We start from the raw sequence: 18,420 nt of genomic DNA, 5'->3' as shown, positions 1-18,420 counted from the left end.
CACACCCACCACGGCTCACGGAATTTTGCATAAGGGGACAGAGAAATTGTAAGAGCCCCAGCATGGAAGGGAATATCTGGAAGTATTGCCCCCGGTCCTTACAATGCCTGACCACCGCTCTCACATCTCATAACGCACAACACCACGGTGACAACCAGCAACCCACTGAGGAGGGCCTCAGCAGAAAGGGGACGGGGAAGTGATGGTGCCAACACATGATGTGTCTGTACAAAGTTTCTACTTAAGAAAAAGAAAAAGATATACTTACACCTATGTTTATTACACTGGACAGAAAAGGTGTAGCCAGAGGAGGCAATAGACTGTGAAGACTTTCCAGGGTGATTCTTGGTCCTTCTGAGCGAGCAGCAGCTGTGGTGCTGAGGAGCAGCATTTGTATGTGCATGCTTATAAGCATATACAACTCCAAGCAAATGTGAAAATCAAAAAGAATTTTGTACATATGACAGTTGGCTGATGGTCATTGATTCTTCTAGGTTTCTGTTGCTTACAACTCACTAGACTTTGAACCAGAAATTTTCTTTGCCTTGGGATCTCCAATCGGCATGTTTCTCACTATTCGAGGAGTTCAGAGGATTGATGAGAACTACCAGCTTCCCACTTGTAGAGGATTCTTCAATATTTATCATCCGGTGTGTAACTTGAATTTACTTCCCAACTTAAACATGAAAGGTCCACCTTATCCAAATAGATTGCCAGATTCTTAGGGTTTGGGATTTAATATTGATCATGATCTTTTATTTATTTATTTTTGAGATAGGCACTCAACTCTAGTCTAGACTGACCTGGAACTCACTCTGTAGTCCCAGGCTGGTCTTGAAATGATGGCAGGGGAAACAATGATATGAGCAGCAGAGGGTGGACAACAGCAACAGGAGACTGTGTCACATACTGGCAAGGCTGTCCCCAACAATACACTGCCTCCAGGAGGTGTTAATTCCCAGATTGCCATTAGATGGGAACCTAGCATTCAGAACACCTAAGTTTATAGGGGACACCTGAATCAAACCACCACATGCTTCTACCTCTGCCTCCCAAATTCTGGGATTAAAGAATGCACCACCATGCTTGATTGATCATGATTTTTAAGGCTTAGCTCTGTCCTAAGAGTCTGATACTTTTTCATAAACTTTTCTGCCAGAAAGGTTTTCTTTTCTTTTCTTTCTTTTTTTTTGGTTTTTCGAGGTAGGGTCTCACTCTGGCTCAGGCTGACCTGGAATTTACTATGTAGTCCCAGGGTGGCCTCGAACTCATGGCGATCCTTCTACCTCTGCCTCCCCAGTGCTGGGATTAAAGGCGTGCGCCACCATGCCCGGCAGAAAGGTTTTCTTAAAAAAAATGTATTGCTTACAAAGTAATTTCACCTGCACACTTGAAACTCTTCTTAAAATTGTCAGTATCTGAATAAGGTGTGGGACAAAAATAAAAACCTTTGGTTTGACAGCTATCTTCTTACCCAACTCTGGCATATAACTCAAATTAAACTTTGATGAATTTCCAATTTTCCTCCTACAGCTTGATCCAGTGGCATATAGATTAGAACCTATGATTGTTCCAGATTTAGACTTGAAAGCAGTTCTCATTCCACATCACAAAGGCAGAAAAAGACTTCATTTAGGTAAGACACAAACAATGTTAATGAAATAGCTTCTTTCCAGAGCTAGGTGTGGTGATTCTGGGTGTAAGAGTCAGAAGTTCAAGGCCAGCTTGGGCTACATTCGACCCTGTATCACAAAGCCAAAATAAACAAACAAAACCTTTTAGCCTATTGGAATCTGTAATGAACTATAAAAGTTACCACTAAGTTCTTTCTGACACAATGTATGTTACTTAAGTACTTGCTGTGATCAGAACCTTTTACTAAGGATTTGGAGGAGCTTGCTTTTTGATGGCATTGTGATTGTTGGTATAATTAGAAAGGAGGAAGTTGATAATACAGTGATAAGCTCTGTAATTAGATTTTAATAGTCTGGTTGTAATGTTTGGAATTGAGAAGAATACCATTTAAATTAATGACCAAACTTTCAGGAATTAAATTTGATGTTTTCTAAGTCAAATGAGCTCTTTTCCTAGTTAAACAATTCATTAAGTGGGGCTTGGATGTAGTTCAGTGTTCAAACATGCACTTTGAATTCAGGTCTTCATTCATGGTTTTCATCCCCAGTGCACTCCAAAAATTCACTAAGTGTAACAGACTACTAATCCACTGGGGTTTACATTTTTTTTTTTCCTGTTAATGGTGTATTACTTATTCCTGAGCATAAAGGGTTATTAGTGAAGAAGATAAAGAAAAGTGATGTCTTCCAGCTTCATAGGGTGGCTTTTGTGTGCTTGCAGCATGCTTTTTATTTTATTTTGATTTCTTTGGGTTTTCGAGGTAAGGTCTTGCTCTAGCCCAGGTTGATCTGGAATTCACTATGAATCCGGGGGATTGCTTTGAACTCACAGTGATCCTCCTACCTGTCTCTTGAGTGCTGGGATTAAAGGCATGCACAACCATGCCCAGCCTTTTATTTATTTATTTATTTTTATTTTGGATTTTTTGAGGTAGGAGCTTGCTGTATCACAGGCTGACTTGGAATTCACTATGGAGTCTCAGGGTGGCCTTGAACTTATGGCAGTCCTTCTGCCTCTGTCTCCCAAGTGCTGGGATTAAAGGCATGCACCACCATGCCCGGCTTATTTATTTATTTATTTATTTTATTTTATTTGCTTTTTCAAGGTAAGGTCTCACTCTAGCCCAGGTTGGTTTGGAATTGACTATGTAGTCTCAGGTTGGCCTCAAACTCACAGTGATCCTCCCACCTCTGCCCCTACAGTGCTGGGATTAAATGCATGCACCAACTATGCTTGGCATATTTATTTATTTATTTATTGAGGTAGGGTCTCACTCTAGGCCAGGCTGATGTGGAATTCACTATGTAGTCTAAGGATGGCCTCGAACTAATGGCAATCACCTCCCAAGTGCTGGGATTAAAGGCATACGCCTCCCTGTCTGGCCAGGCATTCATTTTTTATTTAAAATTTTTTTCCCAACTTTTATTAACATTTTTATGATTATAAAAAATATCCCATGGTATTACCCTCTCTCCCCCACTAAAACTTTTTGAAATATTTTTTATTGGGAACTTTTTTATATATGAACACAATGCAAATTGGTCACATAGCCATCAGGTATGTCCCTCTCCCCTGACCCTCTTCCACTGAGGACCCTCCTCAGTGGAGTTATCAGTAATCATTGTGGGGACATGACTGCACCAGTCTTGTTTGTTTGTTTGCTTTAAAGTAGGGTCTCTATCCCAAGCTGACCTGGAATTCACTATGTAGTCTTGGGCTGACCTTGAACTCATGGTGATCCTCCTACCTCTGCCTTGTAAGTGCTGGGATTAAAGGTGTGTGCTACCATGCCTGGCTCTGCACCAGTCTTTTTAACAGATTTGGAGGCACGGTCTCACAAAATAACCCAGGCTGGCCTTGAATTGGTGGCAGTTCTTCTTGAGGCCTCCTGAGTCCTGGGAAGATAAGCATTCACCTTCACAACTGGTTATCAATACGCTTTTTTAAAAATAAAAAAAAAATCATTCATTTGAGAGAGAGAGAGAGAGAGAGAGAGGAGAGAGAATTAGCATGCCAGGGCCTCTAGCCACTGCACATGAACTGCAGACGCATGCACCATCTTGTGCATCTGACTTTATGTGGATACTGGGAAATCTAACCTGCATCCTTTGGCTTTGCAAGCAAGCCATCTCTCCAGCCCCCAGTATGCTTTTATTTTTATTTATTTATTTTTTTTTTAGATTTTTTTTGTTCATTTTTTATTTATTTATTTGAGAGCAACAGACAGAGAGAGAAAGACAGATAGAGGGAGAGAGAGAGAATGGGTGCGCCAGGGCTTCCAGCCTCTGCTAACGAACTCCAGACGCATGCGCCCCCTTGTGCATCTGGCTGACGTGGGACCTGGGGAACCGAGCCTCAAACCGGGGTCTTTAGGCTTCACAGGCGAGCGCTTAACCGCTAAGCCATCTCTTCAGCCCCCCAGTATGCTTTTAAGTAAGTCTGGAAATTAAAGTGAACAATGTGGTAACTCATTAGAGTTTGAATTCAAATATGATTGTTAGACAAGTTCAGTAATAAAGAGACAAGGATTTCTCTATTTCTAAGTTGTGGTCTTATCAGAATTTTAAATTCTCAAAATAAGGCTGGACAGATGGCTTAGGGGTTAAGTCACTTGCCTGCAATGCCTACAACCCTGGTTCAACTCCCCAGTACCCACATAAAGCCAGATGCACAAAGTGGTACATGCATCTGGAGTTTGTTCACCCAGTCTCTCTCTCCTTGCAAATAAACAAATAAAATTTAAAAGTATGTAAATTCTCAAAATCTTCACTATTAAAGCTTAGAAAAGCAGTGAATTTAAAAATTGTGGCTCACTGGGCATATGCCTTTAATCCCAGCACTTGGGAGGCAGAGGTAGGAGGATTGCCATGAGTTTGAGGCCACCCTAAGACTTCATAGTGAATTCCAGGGCAGCCTGGGCTAGAGTGAGACCCTACTTTGGACAACAAAGCAAAATACACACACACACACACACACACCTCATTCTTAAAAGGTTCCAGTAAAAAAAAAAAAAAGCATATGAATAAATATGCTTATATTATGGTAATTGAATTCTTTTTTTTTTTAGAAGAAATATGTTGATGTGAGATGGACCAAGTTCAATTATTTAAAAAAGGAGTTGGGGCTGGGCATGGTGGCACATGCCTTTAATCCCATCACACAGGAGGCAGAGGTAGGAGGATTGCTATGAGTTCGAGGCCACCCTGAGACTACACAGTGAATTCCAGGTCAGCCTGAGCTACAGCGAGAAGGAGGAAATAAAAAAGGAGCTGGGTATGGTAACACAGGCCTCATTCAGGAAGCTGAGAGAGGAGGATCAGTACAAATTTGTGGTCAGCCTGGTGCACATAGCAGGACACTGTCCCCAAGCAACCAAACCCAACTATTTTACATTGCTGGGGGTTCTGACTATAGATGTTTTCTGTATCATTTGGGAGAAGAAGAGCTCTTAAGTTATGTAAATAGAGCATTAACTTTCTATTTCTGTCACACAGAATTCTGCCCAGTGGCTAACTAACATGGAGTATCGTCTTTCTTTCTTTAGAGTTGAAAGACAGTCTCTCTCGTATGGGATCCGATTTGAAACAGGGTTTTATTAGCTCTCTGAAGAGTGCTTGGCAGACGCTTAATGAGTTTGCCCGTGCTCATACCTCTTCACCGCAGTTGCAAGAAGAACTAGAGAAGGTGGCCAATCAGATCAAAGAGGAAGAAGAGAAGCAAGTAGTCGAAGGTAAATGTGACATTTCAGCATTTTCCAGTATAAAAGTTATTGATGAACGTTATACTTGTAAATGACTTGGGGACACATCTAGACTCTTTTAAAAATAAATTGTTTTATTTATTTATTTGAGAGTGACAGAGAAAGAGGCAAAGAGAAAGGGGGGTGGGGAGAATGAGTACACCAGGGCCTCCAGCCACTGCAAATGAACTCCAGAGGTGTACGCCCTCCAGGCAAGTGAGTCTTGGGGAATCCAGCCTCAAACTGGGGTCCTCAGGCTTCACAGGCAAGCGCTTAACCGCTAAGCCCCACATCTAGACTTTCTCTCAGATTGTATAAGCTCTTCCTGTGAAGGAGACTGTGGTGTGATAAACAGTACTAGCAAATGAATTAAAAATCTATTTTGTAGCCAGGTGTGGTGGTGCATGCCTTTAGTCCCAGCACTTGGGAGGCTGAGGTAGGAGGATCGTTGTGAGTTTAAGGCCAGCCTGGGACTACACAGTGAATTCAGGTCACCCTAGGCTAGAGTGAGATCCTACCTCGAAAAACAAAGTAACAGCAACAACAAGTCTATTTTGTTAACTAGGTTTTTACCCAAGAGTTCTTAAGTTTTTCATTTGCAGATTTTGAGATTTTATTTTACTTTTTATTTATTATTTTATTTTATATTTTGGTTTTTTGAGGCAGGGTCTCGCTCTAGCCCAGGCTGGCATGGAATTTACTATATAGTCTCAGGGTGGCCTGGAACTCACAGTGATCCTCCTGCCTCTGCCTCCGAGTGCTGTGATTAAAGGTATGCGTTACCACACCCGGCTGTATTGAGATTAAGGCCAGAGTAGATTATTAGTTGAGAGTTAAGTTTGTATTCACGCGTTGTCACGTGACTCGCTCTGAGAAGTTAGCGTCCTCCTGCTTTTGTTTAATCATGTACTTAGACTTCATATGCAATGTTAGGTCATCGTGCTGTGACGTTTTTGACTTTCTGATTCTAATTCTCTTTTCTTACTTTCTGTGATACTCTCTCACCCCTGTCTTCACAAACCAGCTGTTGTCTTTCTCCTCTCTCTGGGAGAATCAGCCCCTCCTCCCCCGTTCTTGGAGGAATGGGGGATGAGCCTGGTAGCTCCCTGTTGTTACGTGTGTCAAATGATGTTCTCACTGAGCCCAGAAGTCAGCTAAAGTCAAAGGATAATGATTAAGTGATTGACTTTGATGTTGAAATGGTTTGAATTCTAGCAGAAAAGATTGTTGAAAGCCCAGATTCTTCCAAGGACGAGGATTACTTAGGAAAAGTTGGAATGCTAAACGGAGGCCGCCGGATTGATTATGTCCTTCAAGAAAAGCCTATAGAGAGTTTTAATGAATATCTTTTTGCTCTTCAGAGCCACTTATGCTACTGGTAAGTACTCTTCATGCTGATAGCATTTGTGTGGCTATTAGACACTAGGTCCAGCAGTTTAGTTTTAGTGGGGTTCTTTTACTAATTCATTTGTTATGGACTATTAATTTGAACTCATAGAGGCAAAAGCATTAAATTTTATATCCTTTAAGCTTTTAAAATTTTTATTTATTTATTTCTTTGGAAGCAGAGGGAAAGAGAGACAGAGAGAATGGGCATGCCAGGGCTTCTAGCTTTTGCAAATGAACTCCTGATGCATGTGCTACTTTGTGCATCTGGCTTTATGTGGGTCCTGGGGAATCTAATCTAGCTCATTAGGCTTTGCAGCAGGCACCCTAACCACTGAGCAATCTCTCAGTCCTAAGATTTTTTTCAAATTCAGAGTGGAGATAGTAAGGAAGGTAATGGGTTGTAGTATGCATTTCTGACTTAACTTGTAATCTTTCCGAATCTGCATAGAATTTGAGTTATCCACAAGGTGGCAGTATGTCTCCTGCCTTTGACTAGAGGCCATTGGCAGTTACTATTTTTGTAGGGCACCTTTCATGGCAAGAGTGGTGGGGACTTTGAAAAGCCCTGCTTGAATATGTCACCCTCATGAAGGAGAATTGCAACATGGCAGTTTGGAACTCAGAAGTATCTGTGTAGTTTTACAGAGGCTCCAGGGTCGTTTTCCTTCTCAGAGCTGAATAGTACAAATAAATGTACTTAAATTGCTTTTGTGCATAGAAGTTAACATTCCCTGGTTGTATGTTAAGTAAATGGGATTTTCTTTTTGATAGGGAATCTGAAGATACTGCCCTGTTGTTACTTAAAGAAATTTATCGAACAATGAACATCAGTCCAGAGCAGCCCCAGCATTGATCAGACTTCCATTTTACTGTGTGAGTTTATCCTTGCTGTAAGTGTAAGTTCTGGGTTTATATTCTGATTGGTTATTTAAATTCATAACAGAGGTAATAACAAAGGGAATTGGTTTGCAGTATATGTTCCTGAGTTACAGGCTTCTTTCTAGAGCGGACGTGTAGTGCGTGCCTGCCATCCTAGAACTTGGGAGTCTGAGGGAGGAGGACAGCCTGTGTAACATAGGGAGACCCTGCCACAAAAACAAAACAAAACTTTTCTCCAAATCCTTATAGAATTTGAGTTCTCTTATTTTTAATTTTTATTTATTTATTTATTTGAGAGAGACAGACACAGAGAGAAAGACAGAGAGAGAGAGAGAGAGAGAGAGAGAGAGAGAGACAGACAGACAGACAGACAGACAGACAGAATGGGCGCGCCAGGGCTTCCAGCCTCTGCAAATGAACTCCAGACGCGTGCGCCCCCTTGTGCATCTGGCTAACGTGGGACCTGGGGAACCGAGCCTCGAACTGGGGTCCTTAGGCTTCACAGGTAAGCGCTTAACCGCTAAGCCATCTCTCCAGCCCTAATTTCTTTTAAAAATAGATTCTTTTCTCCTTTTTAAAAATATTTTTATTGTTTAATTTATTTGTAAGCAGAGAGAGAGAGACAGACAGACAAAGAGAGTTAAGAGAGACAGAGAGAATGGGCATGCCAGGGCCTCTAGCCACTGCAAACGAACTCCAGACACATGTGCCCCTTGTGCATTTGGCTTACGTGGGCCCTGGGGAATTGAACCTGGGTCTTTTGGCTTTGCAGGCTAAGCCATCTCTCCAGCCCTAAAAATAGATTCTTAAGAGTAGTAGGCAGGAATTCCTTTGTCTGTGGGTCCTAGAACTCCATTCACACTTCAAACAAACAGGTTTATTTTCCTTCTGTAACAGAAAGGGGTCTTCTGCTGGTGGCACTAATGTGCATGCAGACTGCTGCCATGCTTTTCCCCCTGTTGGCTTTCACTGCCTAATAGCCATAAACTGTCTCCCACTTCAGACATCATGTCTCTACTCAGGGTGAGTGGAGGTGGGCGGGCAGTGCTCATCATGTCTGTTCCTTTTAATGAGCAAAGCAAAAGCATGCTGGGCGCAGTGCTCATGGCTGTAATACTAACACTTGAAAGGCTGAGGCAGGAAGATTGTGAGTTGGAGGCTATCCTTCGTTACATACTAAGGGCCTTCCTCCAAAAAAATAAAAATGAAAAATAAAAATTAATGAAGGCATGTCCAAACATTGGTTTTTCCTTTTGACTGAGGCCTGTGTTCCGTGTACTGTACTCCTGGGCTGTGTTAAGATAGTAGCAGCGATAGCCAAAGAAAGGGTCAGACTGCTTACAGTGCACTCTTCTAGACACAGCTTGGCCTGGATATCCATGACATCTCAGTGCCTAGCAGTACCACACAAGATCCCCATAATAGGAGGAAAAGATGATGACATCAAAATAAAAGAGACTAATTGAGAGGGGAGTGGATATGACGGAGAGCAGATTTGTGAAGGGGAAAGTGGGTGAGGGGAGGGAATTATGATTTATTTTCTATAATTATGGAAGTTGTCAATAAGAAGAGTTTTTTAAATAAAAAGATGGTAGCAGTGGTGAGTCAGTCGAGGTAGAGGAAGGGAGCACAGACGGCGGCTAAGTGGGATCAGTATCCAGTCTGCAACTCAGCCCTGCTCTGTGTCTTAGCCGTCCTCCAAAGACACCAGATGCCTGTTTTTCCTCACTAACTTACACGTTGCTCTAAACATTAGGCAGGCGTGGTGGAACATACATGTAATCAATAGCACTTGGGAGGCTGAGGCAGGTTATCCTTCTGTGAGTTCAAGGTCAGCTACATAGTGGATTCCAGGAGCTAGGACAGCATGCACAAAGCACCGGTTCATTCTCTAGTAATGCCCAAAATCCAGGTATGGTGGTGCACACCTGTAGAGGTAGAGGCAGAGGCAGGAGTTCAAGTTCAAGTTATCTTCAGCTGCATAATGAGTTCCTGGTCAGCCTGGTCTCTAGAAGACCCTGTCTCAAAACAAACAGATAAACCAACAGTGAGTTTGGCTGTCCTGGGCTACAGAGTATACTAGGTCTTGAAAAAATTAAACAAAATGTAATCTAAGTAATATATTATTTACTTTTTACGTAATTTTTAAAAAATTTATTTGCAGAGGGAAAGAGGAGAGGACAAAAATGAGAGAGAATGGGCCAGGGTCTTTAGCTGCTACAAATGAACCACAGGTGCATGTGCCACTTTGTGCATCTCGCTTTACATGGGTATTGGGGAATTGAACCCAGGCTGATAGGCTTTGCAAGCAAATGCCTTCAACCCCTGAGCCATCTTCTTAACCCCATAATAAAAATTTTTTTTGAGGGAGGGTTGAGGTAGGGTCTTGCTCTAGCTCAGGCTGACCTGGAATTCAATATATGATCCCAGGCTGGCCTCAAATTCGCAGCGATCTTCCTACCTCTGCCTCCCAAGTGCTGGAATTAAAGGCATGTACCACCACATAGGGCAGAATTTTTTAACCTATTTATTTACTTTATTTGTTTATTAGAGAGAGGGGCAGTGACAGAAAATAGGTGTGCCAGGGCCTCTAGTCGCTACAAACAAACTCCAGACACTTGCACAACCATGTACATCTGGCTTATGTGGATCCTGGAGAGTCAAACCTGGGTCCTTAGGCTTCACAGGCAATCTCCTTGACTGCTAAGCCATCTCTCCAGCCCCATAATACATTTTTTAAAAGTAAGAAATTTCAAAGCTTCTGAAAGAGTGAAAGTACCAAGTTGCAATTGCCCAAATCAAATAGTTCTTAGTACATTTTTGTTTTCTGATAATAAATGGTCTAAGTAAAGATTCTCTTCAGCCACTGCCTTCTCATTATAAAGATATAACCAGGCCAGCATGGTGGTGTGCACCTTTAATGTGAACACTTGGGAGGCAGAGGTAGGAGAATCACCCTTAGACTACATAATGAATTCCAGGTCAGCCTGGGCTTAGAGTGAGACCCTACCTTGAAAAACCAAGATAAATACATAAGGAAGGAAGGAAAAGGAAGGAGGGAGGGGAGGTGATGGGGAAGGGAAAGGGAAGGAAAGAGAAGGGGGGAGGGAGGAAGGAAAGGAGACATAACCGGAGCTGGGTGTGGTGGCGTATGCCTGTAATCCTAGCAGTTGAGGTAGGAGGATTGTTGTGAGTTAGATGCTGGCCTGAAGTTATAGAATTCTAGGTAAGCCTGGGCTAGAGTGAGATCCTACCTCTAATAAAAACTTTTAAAAAATGACATAACAAGTGCTGGAGAGATGGTTCAGTGGTTAAAGGCACTTGATTTTAAGGCCTTATGGCGCAGGTTTTAATTCCCTTGTGGCCATGTAAAGCCAGAGGCATAAAGTGGCACATGTACCTGGAGTTTGTTTGCAGTGGCTAGAGACCCAGCATGCCTATACTTTCTCTTCATCTCTGTCAGATTTTGTTTTTAAAAGATATAACCACTTTCAGTGGGGTTCCTATGATTTTTTTCCCCATGTATATCCAAGCATTTTAAAACACCAGGGTCTCATTCAACATGGAATATTTTCAGTAAGCGCAAAAGCTTGCACAGCATTCCACATTAAAATGTGTGGACTTTTATCTTCTTGTAAATAGCTGTACATAGTCCATAGAATAGCTGTGATCCATCTATTTAGTTATTTTCCTGCTAATTAGTATTTAATTTCTAGTACTTTTAATGCTAGATAAAAGTCAGCAAAACAGTTTCCTCTAAGGAACCAATTCATATGAGATAGTATATAACATTTGATCAATTTTATACTTGATCTTAGCCAAAAGGCCAATAAGCAATACTATTTGATCAGTTTTCACCTTTTTATTTCAGTTTTGCAAGGTAAGGTCTCACTCTGGCCCAGGCTGACCTGGAGTTCACTATGTAGTCTCAGGGTGGCCTCGAACTCACTGTGACCCCCCCTACTTCTGCCTCCCAAGTGCTGGGATTAAAGGTACGTGCCACCACACCTGGCGAGTTTTCACCGTTTTTGATACTGTAATATTAAATAGACTAAATGTAGCTTCATAAGCTACCAAAGTCCCCATTCTTTCTCTCTCTGCCTCTCCCTCTTCCTCTCTCAAATAAAATAGTTTTTTTTTAAAGGCTGGAGAAATGGCTTTAGTGGTTAAAGCATTTGCCTGCAAAACCTAAGGACCCATTCTCCAGTGCCCACATAAACCAGAAGCACAAAGGTGCCACATGGATCTAGTGTTCATTTGCTGTGGCTAGAGGCCTTGGTGCATTCATTCTCTGTCTCTGCCTCTCTCTCTCTCTCTCTCAAATTAATAAATATAATATTTTTTTAAGCTACTAAAGTCGAGATTTTTCAAGTTTAGAATCCTCATTCATTTGGTTGACACTTTGCTCTGTGCTAGATACCACTTCTCTTCTGTTGGGAGGAGTTCAGCACTAACACTGTACTTTAAGATGTAAGTAAATACCACATATTGGTCGATACCATTGGGAAGATAATAAATATTGTGACAGGAGGATGTTTCTGGGAGATACCTGGCTGAGTTTTGTGACATTTATTTGAATTGGGTTTTGGTGAGAAGTAGATAAGCATGTGAGTGAATAGGGGAGTGTATGAGTGAGGGTTCTCTAGAGGAGCAGAGCTGATAGAATGAACGTGTTACAAAGGAGATTGATGAGGTTGACTGACAGGATGTGGACTAGGCAGTCCAGCAATGGCTCTGCAGGCTGGGGAAGCAGAGAACCCAACTGCTTCTCAGGCCATGAGGCTGGATGCCGCTGCAGTCCATGTTGGAAGGCTGAAGAATCTGGGCTGTGTGAGGTCAGTGGAAGATGGCAGCAGTGGCGGCACCAGGAGGGAAGCACGCACCAAGGAGTGAGGCGGCGGCAGCAGCACTGTCTGCCTCAGGTTCTTTGTATCTGAGCTCATGCTGAAGGGCTGCCAGCCTGGAAGTGCCCTCACAGTCCTGCCCAGAGTTGTCTAATCAGGTTGACAATGGAGGAGAACCATTGCAGGGAAGAACATCAAGCAGGAGAAAGAGCAGCAACCGAGGTCATGGCAGGGGAACATCCCTGTTGTAGTTGTGGGATAGAAAGCAGAAAATGTAGCTAAGGGCCATTAGTGGAGAGGCCAGTCAGAGGCAGGGGTGCTGAGTATGAGGAACAAGTCCCTAAGGCTGGAGGCCTCAGCTGTTCTAGCCTGAGGCAGCAGCACCCTGACATTCCAGCAATCTGGCTCTGAAGACCAAAGAGGAGTGATTTGACTTTTATTTTAGGAAGCTTTGTTGGTGCTGGAGGCTAGACCATTAGTGGGGCAAGTAAGGAGGGGGAAGTAAGTAGTTAAGAGACTGGTGGTGGCTTGGACTGGGCCCATGGAAGAGGAGATGCTGAGTGGGAATGCCTCACTGTGGGAAAAGGGAATTTATAGCCATGTGTAAGTGGATTGCATTGTGGGCTTGAATAGCCATTTAATATCTTGTTGTTTTTTTCAAGGTAGGGTCTCCCTCTTCCCCAGGCTGATCTGGAATTCACTATGTAGATTCAGTGTGACCTTGAACTCAAGGCAGTCCTCCTACCTCCTACCTCTGCCTCCTGAGTGCTGGGATTAAAGGCCATTTAATACATTTTTTTCCTTTTTCATCTTTTTTTGTTTTGTTTTGTTTTTTGAGGTAGGGTCTCACTCTGGTCCAGGCTGACCTGGAATTAATTATGTAGTCTCAGGATGGCTTCGAACTCATGGTGATCCTCCTACCTCTGCCTCCCGAGTGCTGGGATTAAAGCCGTGTGCCACCATGCTTGGCTTCCATCCTTTTTAAAAACCCATTTCATATTTTGATCATAAACTTAAAGTGCATACACTTGCTATAGTTGCCTGGCTTCTCTGGCCATGTTCTTCTATTTGGATGTGGCTCAGTGTAAGCAGATACTAAGATTTACCAGGGTTAGGAGTTGGCCAGGTAGGTGAAACAGACGAGAGGTATGGGAGAGAGAGCTGGTGGCAGGAAGAATGTGGGGAGTCGCTAGAGTGCGATGAGAGCACCTCAGGACAATGAGGGCTTTGTGGAGACGCTGTGTGCAGTGTGCTGCTGCTGCTGCTGTGTGTCACCCTGTCCCGGTGCTGGGCATGGGGGCGGGGGGGGGGGCTCGTGGGTGTTGTCGTATTGCTAAGTGAATGCTCTGTATGCTTGGAAGCAGTGTTTGAAAACAGTCACAAGGCAATAGTGCCATATTCTTTTTTCTTTCTTTCTTTCTTTTTTTTTTTTTAAGCAGGGTCTCACTCTAGCCCAGGCTGACCTGGAACTCACTCTGGAGCCTGGGCTGGCCTCCAACTCATGGTTATCCTACCTCAGCCTCTCAAGTGCTGGGGGATTGAAGGTGTGCAACACCACCGCTGTCAATAGTGCCTCATTCTGAGACCTTAAGAAAACACAGAACAACATCAGAAGTCACTATAATATTACCAAGCAAACATGTTAGAATTTAATCATTTTGAGCTTTTTCTGTCTGTATATTTCATATTGTTTCCTATTTTGTAGCCTATCTTTCCTATATCAATTTTCCCACATTAGCACACATATATCTATGTGTTAGGGTTATTTGTGTATGTGCTCAATCTTTTTTTTTCAAGGTAGGATCTCCCTGTATCCCAGGCTGACCTGGAATTCACTATGTACTTCCAAGTTGGCCTCAGATTCACAGCAATCCTCTTACCTCTGCCTTTCAAGTGTTGAGATCAAAGGTATATGCCACCATATATGTCCAATCTTATTTACAACTTTTATCTTTATAAATAGGTTATAAATATACTTGGTTAAACTTTTTTTGGGGGGAAGGGGAATGTTTCAAGGTAGGGTCTTGCTCTAGCACAGGCTGACCTGAAATTTCACTCTGTATTCTCAGTTTTATTGTTGTTGTTGTTTGTTTGTTTGTTTGTTTTTACAAGGTAGGGTTTCACTCTAGCTCAGGCTGACCTGAAACTCACTATGTAGTCTAGGGTGGCCTTTAACTCACAGCGATCCTCCTTCCTCTGCCTCCACATCCTGCTATGGGTAAACTTTGTTGTTGTGTTGTGTTGTTTTGTTTTTTTGAGGTTGGGTTTCACTGTGGTCCAAGCTGACCTGGAATTCACTATGTAGTCTCAGGGTGTCCTCAAATTCATGGTGATCCTCTTACCTCTGCCTCCCAAGTGCTGGGATTAAAGGTGTGCGCCACCACGCCTGGCTGGTTAAACTTTTTATAGTAATAGGTGTGAAGAATCACTTTCCTTGTATATATTTTTCTTGCCTTTCCTACTTAGAGATAGAGTATCTTTGTAGACATCTGCTGACAGATACACATTATCTTGTACTTATGAAAGACAAACTGCTGGGTATGGTGGTGCACATCTTTAATTGTAGCACTCAGGAGGCAGAGGTAGGAGGATCACTGAGAGTTCAAGGCCAGCCTGGAACTACAGAGTGAGTTCCAGGTCCTCCTGGGCTAGAGTGAGACCTTACCTCAAAATAAAGAAACAGGGCTGGAGAGATGGTTTAGCAGTTAAGGTGCTTGCCTGCAAAGCCAAAGGACTCATGTTTGACTCTCCAGGTCCCATGTAAGCCAGACACACATGGTGATGCAAGCATGCAATGCCATCCATGCACACAAGATGGAGTTGCAGTGGCTGGAGGTCCTAGTGCACCAGTTGTCTCCCCGCCCCCCTTCCCTTGTCTCTTTGCTTGCTCTCTCTCATAAAATAAAAAAGGAAAAAGAAAAGACTATTGAAATTGGCACATCACTGTTCTCAGATTATTCAGCATCCATGCATCCTTCCAGGCATCCACCCTGTGCTGTCTAGTGCCTTGGTAAGTTGCCAGGGGTTTTCTACATACTGAAGTTCATAGTGAATCCAGATATATGCTGGGGTCCCTCCTCAGAGGGGTTGCTGGTATTCCCCATGGAGTTGTTGGTTATGCATTGTGGAGGCAGTAGTCAGTTATTGGGGTGGGGGCAGTGCCTCTGGATATGATGTCCCAACCCATTGCTCTTACAGTCTTTCCGCCCCTCTTCTACAAAATTTCCTGAGCCTTGGTGGGTGTGCTTTAAATCTACTTTAGTGATGAGCTCTTAGGAGCCTCTGGATTTTGGCTTTGGTATGGTGTTGAGTGTCCTCAGCATCTGTCTCATTCTCCCTGGTGCTGATTGCCAGGTTCACTGTGGACACAGCACTCTTGGTCATCTTCCTGAATTCCTCTGTGGCTTCACCCAGGCCTTGGCTGAAATGTGAAGGGTGGCTTATCTCCTTAGGTCTTGCTACCTTCTGAAAAAGATAAGCCAGTGGAGAGAGAAGTCAGCATAGGTTAAATAGAATAAGCCTTATTAATTTAGGGAGATTTTGATGGATATAGCCTCTCTTTTAGCCAAAGACTAGTGGGAGCTTAACCTTGGAGAGCATAATCTTTGCCTCCATAGGATTCTCACCTGGTTCCCAGTTCCAGATATGGGTTCCCTTCCACTGAGCTTATCTCTTAGTCAGTCAGAAAGCCATTGGTTACCCACCAAGGCTTATGCCACCATTACACTGGTGTGTACTTCTTTTCAGGCCCCTGCTTGTTCATACTGTAGTTGTCCACTTTCCCCCAGTAGCTCCTGTTGATATAGGATCTTTATCTGAACCAGAGCTCACTGATTTGGCCCATATACTTTTGATTAGGTTTTTAGTACCAGACATGAATTTCTTCCCATGGAGCCAGCCTCAAATCCAATCAGAGAGCAGTTGGTTTCCCCTGTAGCAGACATGCCACCATTGCACCAGTTGGCATGTTTGGCCTGGCTGGCCAGTTGTAAAGCTTGCAAGGTCCACTGCCAGTTAAGACCATTGATAACTTTTTTCCCCAACAAGCTGCATAGGTTTTTCCAGCTTTCTGTCAGCTAGACAACAGGGTGGAGGCCTCCAGCTCAGCTCCAGCTTGATTTCTCAGTGACCTGCTGCCCAAGCATGTGGGATCTTCAGCAGTAGGGTCTTACTGTGTAGCTCTGGTGGCTACCAAGAACGTTGGCAGTAGCCTGTAATGCTTTGGGAGTATCAGAGGCTTCCCTGACCCATAGTTCACTAAAATTTTCTTATAGCAATCTATGGTTTCTGGGCACAGCAGAGAATTATTCTTTAAAGAAGTTAATGTGACAGGTAAGAAGTTTTGCTGCTTTCCATATGTGCTCTGATGGACATCTGGTCATGCTTCTTGCTGTCACAGGATGTGCCTTGTGCCCCCTCGTGCCCTTGGACAGTAGCTGTTCACAGCTCGCTGCCTTTGCTCAGTCAGGTGGAGAATAGCACTCATACTCTCCACCTGAGACAGGAGCAGCAGTGCTAGTGTGAGCTTGAGAAGTTTACTGAAGGTTGTTTTCTTTTTCTTTTTCAGACTCTAATCTTCACAGGAAATTTCAGCATAAATTAGATGCTGAGAGGATCCTCTGTGGCTGTTCCCTGTTTGCTCCCGTGATGGATGACAGAAAAAAGATTGATCGACAGTTGCTGACATACAGCTCTCAGACGTAGAGATTCACTGAATGGGAAGTGCAGTGCCTGAGATACTGAAAACAAATCAGTACTATGATTGGACAGCAAAGATGAGCAAATGCAATTATAAGAACGATGAAGTGAAAATTCCTCTGCTCTATTTAGTTGTATAGTTGTCAAAGTGAAGTTTGATCCTAGTGAAGAAATATCTGTAGCATGCAAAAGGATGTTGCTCTTTCTTAAAACTTCTCAGTGGAATTTTGAATTTACATTTTTCTTTTTATTAATGCAGTATACTGTTTTTATTCAAGAATGGACTTCTTGAGAAACTATAACATGATTTTTTAAGAAGCTCACATAGTACTTTAAATGTGAATTATTATTCTGAGCAGCATTGATGAGGTTGGTTTCTGGTTGTGAGAGAAGGTAGCCAAGGTCCATTGTATCCCAGACATGATCTGAGGCTTTCTTAAAGCCTTTGAGGCCCCACCAAGCACCCTATTGTGGAAGAAGTCACGACTTTTTACTTTCCAGAAAGCCTGTGATGACCTCTGCTGGCATGTCCACCTGTGCTAGGAGAGGGAGCAAGTGACAGACTTTTGTTTTGTCACCTGGTGTCATTGTGCCATCACCTCCTGGCTAAAGTGGCAATTCATGTGAGAACCAAAGTAGAAGTGTTTTTATTCTTTTGACTTTGGTTAATTTCTCCTATACCGAAGTGTTTGGAAAAATGAAATGCCCTGTTTCTAGGCTGTGAAGCTCCTTGGGGAACAGACTGCTCTACAATATTTCACTTTGCTTTGCTATAAATCCATATGATCTACATAGTTGCCTAATACTACAGTAGGAATGCTGATTTTCTTTTGTTAGTAGAAACATGTTATGTTGTTACATAGTTCTCATGGAACATGAAAAATTTTTGAAACAACATATGATACACATTTTTTGTGTATATATTCTAGTTGGTGTGAATAAAATAGTAACATCAATGCATTTTTTTAAAGCAACAAATTATATTTATCATGTCTTCCTTAGAAATGTTTCTGTGAGTTCATACAGCATTGACCGCCAGTCAGAACAGTGAGAGTGGAGAGCTGTGCTTGAGCACAGATAGCATGCTCTCAGCCTCTTTCTCAGATGAGGCACCGTACTAAACAACTTTCTCAGACTACTGCAGAAACTGCCTGGAATCTGGCTGTCTGTTACTCTTGACCTTCATTTCTCATGAGACAATTAATTTTCACGGACTTAGCAGTGCTGTTGTAGTCA

General features: G+C 42.8%; 1 protein-coding gene across 3 annotated transcripts in view; it reads left to right on the top strand.

The window, feature by feature from the left end:
• The window catches only part of LOC101594378 (SEC23 interacting protein), a 53,102-nt gene extending 34,958 nt beyond the window's left edge, over positions 1 to 18,144 (top strand). Inside the window, exons 14-19 of one of the 3 annotated variants that reach the window (XM_045155645.1) lie at positions 495 to 650; positions 1,534 to 1,636; positions 5,180 to 5,365; positions 6,593 to 6,752; positions 7,535 to 7,636; positions 17,054 to 18,144. In XM_045155645.1, coding sequence (XP_045011580.1) covers positions 495 to 650; positions 1,534 to 1,636; positions 5,180 to 5,365; positions 6,593 to 6,752; positions 7,535 to 7,616 — 687 coding nt within the window. In that variant the 3' untranslated portion in view covers positions 7,617 to 7,636; positions 17,054 to 18,144. Of the gene's footprint in view, positions 1 to 494; positions 651 to 1,533; positions 1,637 to 5,179; positions 5,366 to 6,589; positions 6,753 to 7,534; positions 7,654 to 17,053 lie in introns of all 3 variants that reach the window. The other 2 variants (XM_045155643.1, XM_045155644.1) reach the window with 2 other exon arrangements.
• Positions 18,145 to 18,420: the final 276 nt, after the last annotated feature.

This window comes from Jaculus jaculus, chromosome 1 (genome assembly GCF_020740685.1).
Source record: "Jaculus jaculus isolate mJacJac1 chromosome 1, mJacJac1.mat.Y.cur, whole genome shotgun sequence".
NCBI lineage: Eukaryota > Metazoa > Chordata > Mammalia > Rodentia > Dipodidae > Jaculus > Jaculus jaculus.
This window is presented reverse-complemented; position numbering and strand designations above follow the sequence as displayed.